The sequence below is a fragment of the Monopterus albus genome, unplaced genomic scaffold, assembly GCF_001952655.1.
Source record: "Monopterus albus unplaced genomic scaffold, M_albus_1.0 scaffold228.1, whole genome shotgun sequence".
Lineage (NCBI taxonomy): Eukaryota > Metazoa > Chordata > Actinopteri > Synbranchiformes > Synbranchidae > Monopterus > Monopterus albus.
In genome coordinates this window covers 113,965-126,486 of record NW_018128108.1, presented here as the reverse complement: position 1 = coordinate 126,486, position 12,522 = coordinate 113,965, and the positions used below count along the sequence as shown (strand labels likewise).

The 12,522-nt window shown below is 41.1% G+C and overlaps 1 protein-coding gene across 1 annotated transcript in view; it reads left to right on the top strand.

Annotated features, from left to right (window-relative positions):
- The first annotated feature begins 2,939 nt into the window (after positions 1–2,939).
- The window catches only part of LOC109971583 (RNA polymerase II elongation factor ELL-like), a 29,171-nt gene continuing 19,588 nt past the window's right edge, over positions 2,940–12,522 (top strand). Inside the window, exons 1-2 of the mRNA XM_020619933.1 lie at positions 2,940–3,192; positions 3,707–3,754. Of these exons, the coding sequence (XP_020475589.1) occupies positions 3,055–3,192; positions 3,707–3,754 (186 nt within the window). The 5' untranslated portion in view covers positions 2,940–3,054. The remainder of the gene's footprint in view (positions 3,193–3,706; positions 3,755–12,522) is intronic.

The following is a 12,522-nucleotide window of genomic DNA, read 5'->3' as shown; positions in this document are numbered from 1 at the left end:
GATGTAATATGTTATTTCACTTTTGGTGGTAATGTTACAAACAGATTACAGCCTTTTATCACTGACTGCTCTGTAAAGGACACTTCAGGGACACATGAATAAGCACTGCTTCTTGCCAGTTGCAGGTGTCCTGGGATTCAATGACCTCAGGTGTGAGACATCACTCCCAGGGGCCTGGTGTGCATTAGCAGTTTCCCATGCAGCAGATGGCAAACCACCAACAATGGGTGGATGAGACAGATGAGCCAGGTAAAGATGAGGGAGGGGCTGAAATGGGTTAATCTCCCACTGCTTGGCTTCAAACCTACATGCATCAGTGGGTATTGAGAAGGATTGCTATATTTAAGCATTGTTATGCAGTATGTAGCCATTTACAGATATACAGTATATTCTGTTAAAATGCTAGCTTTATTGGACTGACCGCTGATGTAAAGTAACAAGGTTTTAACAAATTCATGGAGCCAGGTCATGCTGTGAAGATTCAGCACATGTTCTCTGTTTGAACACCGTCACCTGTGTGCTATGCAGACACTTAAATCGCTTATGTTTGCTGCCGTTCAACTTGATGACGCCTGCAGCGCTGTGAGACATCAATTTGAACATGAACTTCCTTAAGCAAACACGTCAAGTTTGTTCAGTGTTGGCCCTCAACCAACAAACAAAGGAAAGTTGGACAGACAAAATGATGATAACGAAGCATTTCTCATCTTTCCTGTCAAGGCTTATTCGCAAAATGCTCCACATTATGATTGTTGCCTGTTTTTTTATTTTTTTTTTTGTACTATTTACCAGACAGTTTAGAATTTGATTTAGAAAAATAATGTTTGCATAAATTTGATTTGTAATTGTTTGCTATGTTACATGGCTGCTAGTAAAATAAACTCAAAACAGACCCTGCACAGTGTAGTGAATATATATATATATATATATAAAATATATTTTAGAATCTGTTCATTGCACATTCCAGGATTTGCACTGGGAGAGTGAAATAAATGGCTGGCTACCAGAAAACACCACACAAGACTCTTCCATCCTTGCTCTAGACTTATTGGCAAGTAGACTGAAACAACATGAAGAAAGCATGGATTTCTGTTTTAAAATGCCTTTAGTTTTTTGATCATTTTAGGGCAGTGAAACAAGCTGTTAACACAGCACTCACATATGTACTGTAACCAACAGCTGCACAAACACTTGCAACATTAGTTTTGATTTTCAGTCATCTCTCTCTACCTGACAGATTAACTCAAATATATTATACTCATACTTTACATTTGTTTTGGTCTTCACTAAGAATAATATCTGGATTTTAGCTGCTAAATGTCCATTGTGTTCACAAGCTGGTCACTGACTTTGTCTGGTGTTTGGTGCTGGGCTGGAAGCATACAGTGGGCTTTTTGAGTGTGTTCATTGAAATCTGATGCTGCTGGACATGAGACTAATGAGACTGATAAAATGGGGGGAAATGTTCATTGTAAAATCAAAACAATGAGCTGAATGATGCTAAAATGCTCTGTGTGGCTGATAATCATCAGTGGCCTTGTCACAGAGATATAACCAACGATTACCTTCTTTCCTCTGATAATTTTCTCCATGAACCATTTTCATGAATAAAAACATCTAAAAGAATTTTCCATTCCCCAAACAATTTGAATCGGATTAAATTGTCTAAACTCCAGTGATATTCGGTTCACCTTTTATTGTAAAAAAGCAACAAGTCCTCATTTGCATTTTTGCTGGACATGACTCAATTATCAGAACAGCTGGAGATTTTCTGTTGATCAGCTAATCAGCTAAGCTAATTGTTACAGGTCTACATTCTTTCATATTAGGCTACATATAGCCATTTGTCATTGTTTATAAAAGAAAGCAATTATTGGTGCAGCTTTAACATGAAAGAAGACAGGTATGGCACCATATAGCTGCCACCATGGGAAACAATATTTGCTCAGTATCTCGTTATAACGAGAAAGGTTTACTTTTCACGTTAAAGTGTGATATGTTTCACGTTATAACGAGATACTATATTTTCTCGTTATAAGCAGGTACTGTATTTTTTCATTATAAGGACAGAAAAATACTGTGGGTCCATGATTCTCAAGGACCGGCTGGAGCGTTATAGGATATGCAGTATTCTAGCACATACAGTACATTCATCACAGTTGGTATGTGTGTTGATAAGAGAGAGAGGCCTCTGGAGGGGTGCTTCAGCCGGTGCTGTGCGCAATGCTTCCCCGCAAGGTGCATGCAAGTTCTCAGCAGGCAAAACTTGGCATAACACCGGTCCTTGAAAGTAACTAGAAATGATCCACTCTGTTATCACATTAGATTATACATTGGATTGCGCACAGCACTGGCTGCAGCACCCCTCCAGCAGCTGCTCTCTCATCAACACCCATACCAACCTTCCACACAATGACCAGCTCATGAGCCACGATACCCTGCACATGTCCCGATCATGTTACAGGCATTACTGACAGCAGGTGAAGTCAGTCTGTGCAGTGCTGTCACTCACTGAAAGCTATGCAGGGCTCACATTATGGAGTAGAAGTGATATGATCCTTTCTACAGTGTGTGTTATAATATTAGATGGTTCTTCAGGCCATAAATTTGAAACTTTACTTATTTCATTGTTATGAGAAAATACAGTATCTCCTTATAACGAGAAAAATGTCACCTTTTATCGTGAAAAAAGAAGCTTGTTATTATAACAAGATACTGAGCTTTTTTTTTCAGGGTGAAAGCAATACATTTCCATAGATAGGCTACAAAGCCCCCTCAGTAACAATACTGATGATTTGTCAAGGGACAAACCAAGAAGAAATGTGAAAATAACCAAGTAAAGGGTATGAAAGAATTCTCTGGGTATTATATTAGCTATTATAATAACAAGCATAAAGCCCTGTACAAATAAAGCAGGCTATAGTGTCCTGATGCACACAGAGTTCAGGCTGCTGCTGTCGCCCTGGCCCCGCCCACATCGTGACGCCTTCAGGGAGCGTGTTGAGCTGAGAGAGGAAAGCAGCTTTAATTGTAGGACACAGAGAAAAGCCAGCGATGGCTTCTCTCAGGCAGGAGCACCACTATGGGCTCTCCTGTGGAAAAAATAACAAAAACGGCCCCAACAGGACGCTGTACCATGTGAAGCTCACGGACACGGCTATCAGAGCGCTGGAGGCTTACCAAAACCTCAAGGTACCGTTTCATCCTATGTGTTTGGAGACCTGTGGCTTGTGCTTCTTCTTCTGTTTTAAACTGCTTCATTTGCATTTGTTACTGTAGTTAAATTACCGTTCTGTTGTTTGCTCACGTTTTTCATTTTTATGGCAGCGTGTAGTCCGTCTTGTGTTTATATAATTGGGGGAATAAATAAACGGGAGAAGTTCCAACAAGTTGCTTAACCTTAAATCAGTTGGCTACTTTGCTGCATAGCACATCAGGACTGAATCCTGTGAGTGTCGGGAAGAGACAAGCCCGTCAGCTGTTTGCTGGGAAACCTCCCTGGTGCCTTAACGTAAAGAGGCTGCAGTCTGAATACTTATCTAGCTGATAAGTAGGTTAGTTTGTCTCATAATTAGCTCCTCTGGAGGCCATTCACACAGCATAGGCATTAACTTATGTTTAAACTGTATAATTATCTACTAAGATTACAGAACTCTGTGCAGCTGTGACACAACAAATGAATTATTTTGTCTTTCTTTCACTTTAGGGATCATTACCACGTGAACCATCAATTTGTTTCAAAGGAAACCAAGGGGTAAGTTTATTATTTCTGCTAGGAAGAAGCCAACACATCACTTGGCCTTTTCTCAAAATAAATGTCTGTGCTGAATAATGTATTAACTTCTTGTACTGTGAAGAAGCTAGTGTTCGTGTCATATGTCCCATAGTATAGATTGTCAGCCACAGTTTAAGATTGTACTGTAGCTGGTTGTCTCCAGCAGACAGGAGGCATGCAGGTCACTGGGTCAGGCCGGTGACTGTGGAGAGGCTTTGTTAGGTCAGCGAGCGGCGCTGAAAAAAAGATCATGATGGAGGGAGGATGTGTGCACACACACGGACGGAGCCAACAGTGGGAGAGGAGTTATCATAAGTCAAATGAGGAGCCTTCACTGTGTGCACCCTGTTGTCTTTTGAGAAAATACACATTAATAATATATTTGTGAGGGTGTGGCCTAGGCAGTACACTACAACACTAATATATATTATCAAGTTTTCTTTGCCCCTTGAAATTGAACCATAATCTGCAGTACACTGTGTGTGTGTTTAGACTACAGTCAGTAACAGCTGTGTCCATGGGGAATACTTTACTTTTCAGTTAATGCTAATTGCACGGGCTGGTTGGAAAGAGTAGCAGCCCCTTTCCTGTCATGACAAGATGAGCTGAGTGGTGGTGTGTTTTGGAAGGGGCCTTATATAGACTGGATTAATTTAAGTGTGTGTGGTGGTGCTGGACAGTGTGTTGCTCCTACTTGCTTTTACTACATAACTGCTAATTTTAAATGAAAAACGTGTGGCACTAGGACTTGTTTTAATATTTGAACTGTTATTTCCCTCAAGGGACCAAGAGCAGTCAAATTCATTTTTACTTCCTGTCACTACTGTAGTGGTAGTCCGGTGGGAGTGGCTCTCTAAGTAGCACAAGATGTCTGTGTAAAGTTTACACACTGGCTCCTACACAGACTGTCAAGCGGGGTTATCAGCCTGAGAAGCAGTTCACAGTGTTTGGGTCACTTGGTCAGTTGCACTGTTTTGTTTTCGGGGGGGGCTTGTCTGGCTCTGCAACTCCAACAGGACACGGACAAGAATGTGTGTAGCATTTGATAAGAAGAAAAGTTGCACATCCAATGCACAGCCTCACCATTTGCACATTAAAATTAAAATGAAAGATGAATTAAACTTTGTATGATGTCTGTTAAATTGAATATATTAAATTTTTTCCTCAAAAAGCACTCAAGCCACTCAGATTTAATATAGCAGAGGGCTGTATTGTGCTGAAACATGTTTGGATCTATGGTTTGTACACTGTGATAGTTCACCTGTGGACCTCTGTTTTTACTGGGATGGCTGAGCAATTGCAATGAATTTTACACCCTTTTCAACAAGTGGCACAAAGGCCTGAAGTTATCAGCCAAATGAATGTTTAGAAGTAATTATGGGAGTCGTAATGCTCTTGATTATAGCGTGAAGCATCGGGACTTAGTTTGCATTAGCTTTCCCAGTCTGCCTGAGTCAGACATTCATAAATATGTGTTTTTGTTTGTGTGTGTGTGTAGTGCTGACACACTTTTGCTGCTGTAATAGCTAGGCAGATGATATGAACTCTGGCCTGCTAATTTTCCCAATTTGGTGTGTGTGTGTGTGTTTGATGAGAGGGAGACAACACCTTGTACAGTTAAGTGGTGTGTGTGTGAGTTATATACTATGCATGTTGTGTTAAAGGTGTGTGTCTTGTGTGTTATTTGAATGTGTGTGTTTTTACTGCATTCTGTGTGGCCTAAAAGCATGATTTATTCATGTCCCGCCTCCTTTTTCCTGTCCTGCCCTCCGTGCCTGTTGTGTAGCAGTCTTTAGTCTGGCAGGACCAGACTGGATCCCCTGAGGACCCTCTGTGTGTGGTGTGTTTGTTTGGTTGATTTGTCTCTGTCTATCAAAGAAAGAGTGAATGAGGGGATTTATCTCTGTGAGTATCTGTGTGTTTGAGTGCAGATAATTTTTTTTCTGTGTGTGTTTAGGCTACTTATGCTGAGATCCTGGAGCCCCCTCTGATTGTGTGTTGTCTCCTCTGATTTGAATAACAATGAGTGGGGGAATGCAGGCTGTGTGTAGTCACCCTAATTGGATCACCCAAAAATAATCGAGTTTTTCAGCCCAATGCGTTACAGTCAGGCCAGATGTGTTGTGGTTTGCCCCAAGGGTTTGTTTGTCTCCAACCTCCCCGCTGTGGATATAATGGAATGGAAAATAAAATGGACAACACTACAAACATTTTCCATCATAGGTATTTAGTTATGGGGCAGCTGCAGTTCAGGGGGTAGAGTGGTCGTCTCCTAACCGTTAAGTTGGTGGTTTGATTCCCCGTCTCCCCACTCCACATGTTGAAGATCTTGGGCAAGACGCTGAACCCCAGGTTGCCCCTGGTGGCCAGGCAATGACTTGGACAGTGCCACCATCAATGTGAAATTTCCCCACATGGGACTAATAAAGGAATGATTGTTATTAACTATGACTAAAGTTTCAAGTCTAGATTTTTACCTGTTTTTTGTTTGTTGGGTTTTTGTTTGTTTGTTTTGTTTTGTACATGGGAAATGCTGATGTTACTTTAATTGCTGTAGAATCTGCATTAGCAAAGACAGATATAAAAACTGGCTGATTATCTAAATGACTACAATAAAAATCCCACTTAATTTATGCATAAATCTTCATCAAATATGAAATTAAGATGCACTTAACAACATGAAAAAACTGAGAACAATTAGAAATGTAAGAGAATACATATGTCACATTCCAACAGAGCTGTAATCTATTCTGTATACAGCATGTGGTGTGTGTCACTTGTAAATGCATGTTGTTTTTGTTTAGATCACACCCAAATAGAAGAAAGTTATCAAGAGATTAGGATGTTTTAAGCACTGGTGGTTTTATCGAGCTACTATTTTGGGGTTGTTTTTTTGTTTTTTTTATATGTCAAGAAAGAAAATCCCATGCACCTACATATTTATTTAAGCAAACACTGAATGCATGGTGAAGACAAGCGGCTCTCGTAGATCCAGCAGCAGCTCTGGGGAAAAAAAGCATTCTGTGTTTGATTAAGCAGCTTGGAGATATAGAGCACATCTCAGCTCCCTGAGGAATGTGTCCCGTCTAATTCCCCTCATCTGAAAATCCACGCCATAAGCTAATGAGGCATAAAAGGGCATTTGTTTCCCCGTGTGTAGTTTTGATGGTATGGTCCTGCATGTTTAGGAACATAGCGTTCTGTGTGGATCCCGCCTAGCTCAGGGGGGTCAGGAGGAGAGGCATTTGTCAGGCACAGCAGCCCACAATTTGTTGAAGTTGACAGTCTGGCCCTCAGGCACCTGCCAGAGATGTATCGTTCTTGGCATCGGAGGGGGAAACCTCAGGGGATGCTTGTGGCACAGAACCTCTTCCCATCCTTCTCCCACCTCCCTCTTAACAATGTCCTCTTCCCCAGCAGTGGAGCGTACAGCTCTGGCACCAGCTCTGTCCTTCTTGGGGAAATTACAAATGAAAAGGAATGGAAGGTGATTACAGGCTGGGGCATGATTACATGCACTGCCTCCCACTCAAGGCAGCCACATTAATCACCCATTGTCAGCATGTGGAACTCGGCTAGAGAGAAGACACTGCAGAGCTTCGAGCGTTGACTGATTGACTATGGGATCATAAACGCACACCTGCATTAAAAAAAACAATCTGTAGTTTCTCTCTTTGTACGTTCATCTCAGTTTCTGTTGCCCTCCCCCATCCTAGGCCAGAGACAAAGACACAATTGTGTTTTGTGTTGCCGTCCTCCATTGTGGAGGGGACTCGTCTTAAATGGTATGTGTCAACTTGTGGCCCTGGGAACAGTTCACTTCTTTTGTTTGTGATTGAGATGATGAGAAGTGGCGTTCACTGAAGTGTGGTGAAGATCAAGGTGGTGGCTGGCTGGATGTGTTTGTGTCTCTAAGCCAGTGGCAGAGATGTTTGGCTGATAGCTAGACTTGGGCCTTTCTCTCTCCTCAGGCTTATGAGTGGCAGTAATGCTGACACCACCCTGGTGAGAGGAGCTGGAGCTGAGCCACACACACATATATACACAGTTTGCTTTAGCACCCAGTCCAGAGTGACTTGCCTCCTGCTGATAACAGACAGCGGTGGTGTGTGGCAGTAGGTTTCACTCCCTCCTCCTCCTCCTCCTCCTCCTCCTCCTCCTCCTCCTCCTATCAACCAGAAAGGGGAAGCAGTGCCATGGCATCCCACTCTGGAGCCGAGGAGGCCAAAACAAAAGACAGCCTGTTTTCAGAAGGCCATTACTCAGGCTGCAGAGGATGTGGAAACAATAGGCAGCATGAGATCTACACCCAGACCCCACATTCAACCAAAAGTTAGCAGGAAACATAAGCCCTATGCACCGACAGCAGGCTCTCACAGGTTTTGTCCAGTTGACTTTATAGTTTGATAAAGTCAGGAAAATGAGCCTTTCCCGTCCCACGGCTTCAACGTGTGGAGACATTTATGACAGTTGAGTGTTATTAAGATAGTGACTATGCACATACTGACAGTCATGACTTTCATTGTGTCCAAACTTTAACTGCTAAAATATTTCAGAAATGTAAGATCTCATGCAGATCAGTTGTGCAGCCTTGTAACAATAGACAACTGAAATTAGTCAAATAATTTTAGCTGGCTTATGTGTCCATAAAACAATGATGGCAAAATAAGAGAATAATAAAAAAGTTTAATAAAAGAATAATAAATGAAAATGTAATATGAAATAAAATTTTAAAGATGAATGGATCAGATGTGCTGTTGAGTACAACCTTCACTCTTCTGTCCCACTCACCCGGTGCACATGCACACTAGTGATGGGACGATGTGACTTTTTCTCAATATGGTTCTATATATGGTGTTTATAATTTGATTCAGTCATGATAGAATTAGAAACTCTATGACAACAATATATGACTAGTTGCAGAATACTTGTACTTTATTCCTCTTTTTTTTTTTTACCCTTTTCTAGCACTGGTGTGATTATGTAAAGAACAACCAGATACCACACAGTCTATATCGCTAGAAATAAAATGATACATATTGTGTTTTTGTTTTGCAAATTTCAGCATATTGTCCCATCCCCAATGCACAGTAATAATCAAATTTTAACCATAAATAAATTTCAATTATTGCAAGTGTTGTGTAAACAGATTGACATGGCTTTTTAAATTGAAGCAACTGTAATGCAATTTACCAGTTAAGTAATTATTTGTCAGTCTTTCATACTACTGTGGTTCACATACCCTTTAGGCTGCTTTCTAGTGCTTTCATTAAATGTCACAGAGGTCAGAGTGAAGCAAGTGAAAAGTCCTGGCTCCTGAAAGATAGATAATAAAACGATAAATTCACCAGCGTGGCAAAAGTCAAACACTAGCAGTTTCTGTCATCCTTCTCTTTATGTGGTGTGCTGATGTTTCCAGCAGGTTAGCACACAGCTATCAGTCAGGGAAAATTGAATTGGTCGCTTAATTTGTCTGAGGACTAAGATGAAATGACAGTTTGCTGTCTTAGTGTATCATATAGTTTTGTCTTAAAACAGCAACTTCGGTGTTGTGTTGGTTATAGGAATGTTTTAGAAATACAAGTCTTGGCATGATTTGACAATGTTGGCATAACAAAGGGGAGGGTGATGCTGATTTTTGTAGATTGAAATCAAACAGAGTTGGGGGGGGGGGACTAAATTCAGCACTTTTGTAACTGCAAAGGCATGTCCTCGCATGCAGGCATACAGTTACATAATCACATGTAAACACACACCACAGAGATACTAGTATTTCTGGTTTTCTGGTGCCATTTAGAAGGAAATCAATGTCACGTCTCACCAAACCTGAAACTGCTGCTGCAGCAGTATTTATTCAGCTTAATTTCTAACCTGATTAATATAGCAAGCTCATGAGCAAAATGTTGGATGTGAGGAAATGGATGTCGCTCTGCTGATTTGTTTCTCATGTCAAATGAAGGGAGTGTCATGCTCACATTGAGTCAAGAGTGAAATAGTAAAATTCAAGTGAATACAAGAAATTGCAGCCCATTTACTATAATGTCAGTATTGTTTTGTTTCATATTTGTGGAGGCTGTGTGCACTGGAGTGCACATAAATGCTTTTGGTTAAAGAGGCCTCTTCTCAGGACCGTGTTGTATTGACTGACATATTTCTTGTTTAGGTTTTATTACACCTGTTGACACCTTTATGATGTGTCCGTCACACCTGCATTTAAAACTGTGCCATTCTTCCCCATTTCTACATTAGTGCTACTGTATTTGCTTGGCTTTTTATGTGTGTGTCAGCAACATCTACACATAGAATAAGCCTTCAGAAAAGTTTTCTTTGCTCTGAATCTGCTATTGGAAGTCAAAGTCTGAAAGGAGACAGACAGAAGGTGAAACCGTACTGAAGCAGAAAGTGTTGTGAAGTTTGCAGACGAAACCAGATGAACATTGGCCACTGAGTACCAGAGAGATGGATGGAGACAGCGAGGCAAACCAACTGACATTACAGCACAGAAAAGAGGCTGGCAAAAGCTGAATATTTCGTTACACTAAGACATCGGAGGAAGACTGTTGCCCCTGTATTAATTAAAATTCGAATGTGGAGAATGAAACAGGTAGGTTTTGTTATAAGACTGGCTTGTTTTGGGGTGAATAGTTAGTAAGCATTTGGGGCCATGGTTTGGGTTAAAAGAGTGAATTGTGAGTTGAAACTTGTTGGCTTGCAAAGGTTCACCTCTTTGCCTTTTGGTTTCTGGTCACTGAGCATTATGAGATCATAAGTCACTTCCATTCATTTCACTTTATTTACCCATAATGACTTTGTTTACTTGTGTATGCACGCTTTGCTCCAGAGACTGGGAAACGGAGTGCTTGTTGTAGTTTGCACAGCGGGGGTCTAGAAGTCTGCTTGTAGGGGTCTTAGGACACACCACCACTGGGTGAAAGCCAGCAAGTGCTTCTGCTTGCTCTGCATGACTGGGCATTTAACAGCTGGATTCCTGTGGTGGCACACAGCACAACCCAGTGAGCACAGTCAATCAATTATTAATTGTTGTTACTGTGGCGGAAGATTGAAGGAAATATCCTCTGATTTCCTCTCCATCCATGCCATAAGGCTTGTATCAAAAAGTGCATGTTGCCTTAATAAACATAACATTTAGGTTCTTGCATATTTAAGACAATCAGTTTTCACTTAGAGGCGCATTACATTTGCACCTCAGGCATCCTCAAATAGAGGTGGGTGAAATCACAGGCTTTCCAGCACTGACAAAAACTAATGGCGCTTTAAAAAAAAAAAGTGTGCTTTCAGGATTGTGAACTCTGAGTGGATTTCAAGTTTTGTGTACACAAGGCGAGCATAGTTTTATGACTCCCGACTTCTTGCATTTCTCAGATTGGCTCCCATACTATGTTCCAGTCATCCATACTTAATCTTTCTGCTGTGCTAATACCGCCCCCCCCTCCCAGGAAATGCTAATCACACTTAATGTGAAAGTTGGATTTCACTGGAAGTGGAATTCAAAACAAGCATGTTTTCATCAGTGACAGGACATGCATGGAAAGAGAGAGATCTATGATAAACCCCACAGGTCAACCTGTGAACATTCTGATGTTGCATGTGTTATGCTTCTCCCAGGTGACATCCATTTAATGTCTTCAAAATGGCCGTTTTGTCCAATCAGTGGTCTAAGGGCAGAGACACACCAAGACAGACAGGTATTCACATAGTCGGCTGTTGGCTGAACTCTGTGCGGTGTGTTTAAGTGCAACTTTTTCAACCTGACTGGCCCAGGCAAAGGTGATGTGAGGTGACGCAGAGGTCAGCCTTCATTGCTGCTAGTTCTTTCACATCAGCTTGGTGTGTCTCTGCTCTAAAACCCAGAGAATTTCAGTTCATCCAACAAATTTAAGTTCAACATTCGCTTTTCCTTTTAGCTCCATCTTTGGTCAGGACAAGGAACACCTTTGACATTACGCATAGCCATTAAACCAGTTTAAGCAAGGATTGCATGATTATCAAAATAGTTTGATTCATTTTGTATTGGATCAACTGACTTATTGGTCAATAATTTTAGCCCTTGCAGGCATCTAATTGCCTAATCGCAGTTTGCAGAGAACTGAACATGAAGACTTGTTATGGAGCTCTGACCACCAGCTGCTTCACTAAAGTCAGAGTTTTTCAGTCAGAAGCAGGAGAATGTTTAAACAGATTTGAAGGTGTGAGAAGAGATGGACTGACAAAGATGAGCAAGAAGTTAGTGTTTACAATTGCATCAGTATTTATATTGTGGTCTTTATTTATATAACACAAGCAGTTGTTGAAATTTCAAGGCCTTCATTTTTTGTCTTTAATTAATGGGTATGACTAGTCATTAAAAAGAGCATACTGTTTGTGCATCATCTTGTGAACTGTTAACAAAAATGTCTTTGAGATCTCTGTAGTGTGATTGCAACATGTTTCCATCTCTTACAACAATGGAACATCTGACCTTAACCTACAGGTGTTACGCATTTATCATTGCAGGATTACCTACAAGCAAACATTACACAATCTAACACAGGACTGAGGAGATCCACCTGTGCAGCTACATAGAGGCTGACCTTTATCTTTCAGTGCCGTCAGAGCTCAGTTTGTATAAATTCCTGTGGTGAAACCTGCTTGTAAAGACGTGCAGTTGGTTGATAAGAGAACAGAGTTGCATTGCACCTGAATTGTCTTTTAAAGACAGCACAGAAGTGATGGGCCACCCTGCTGAA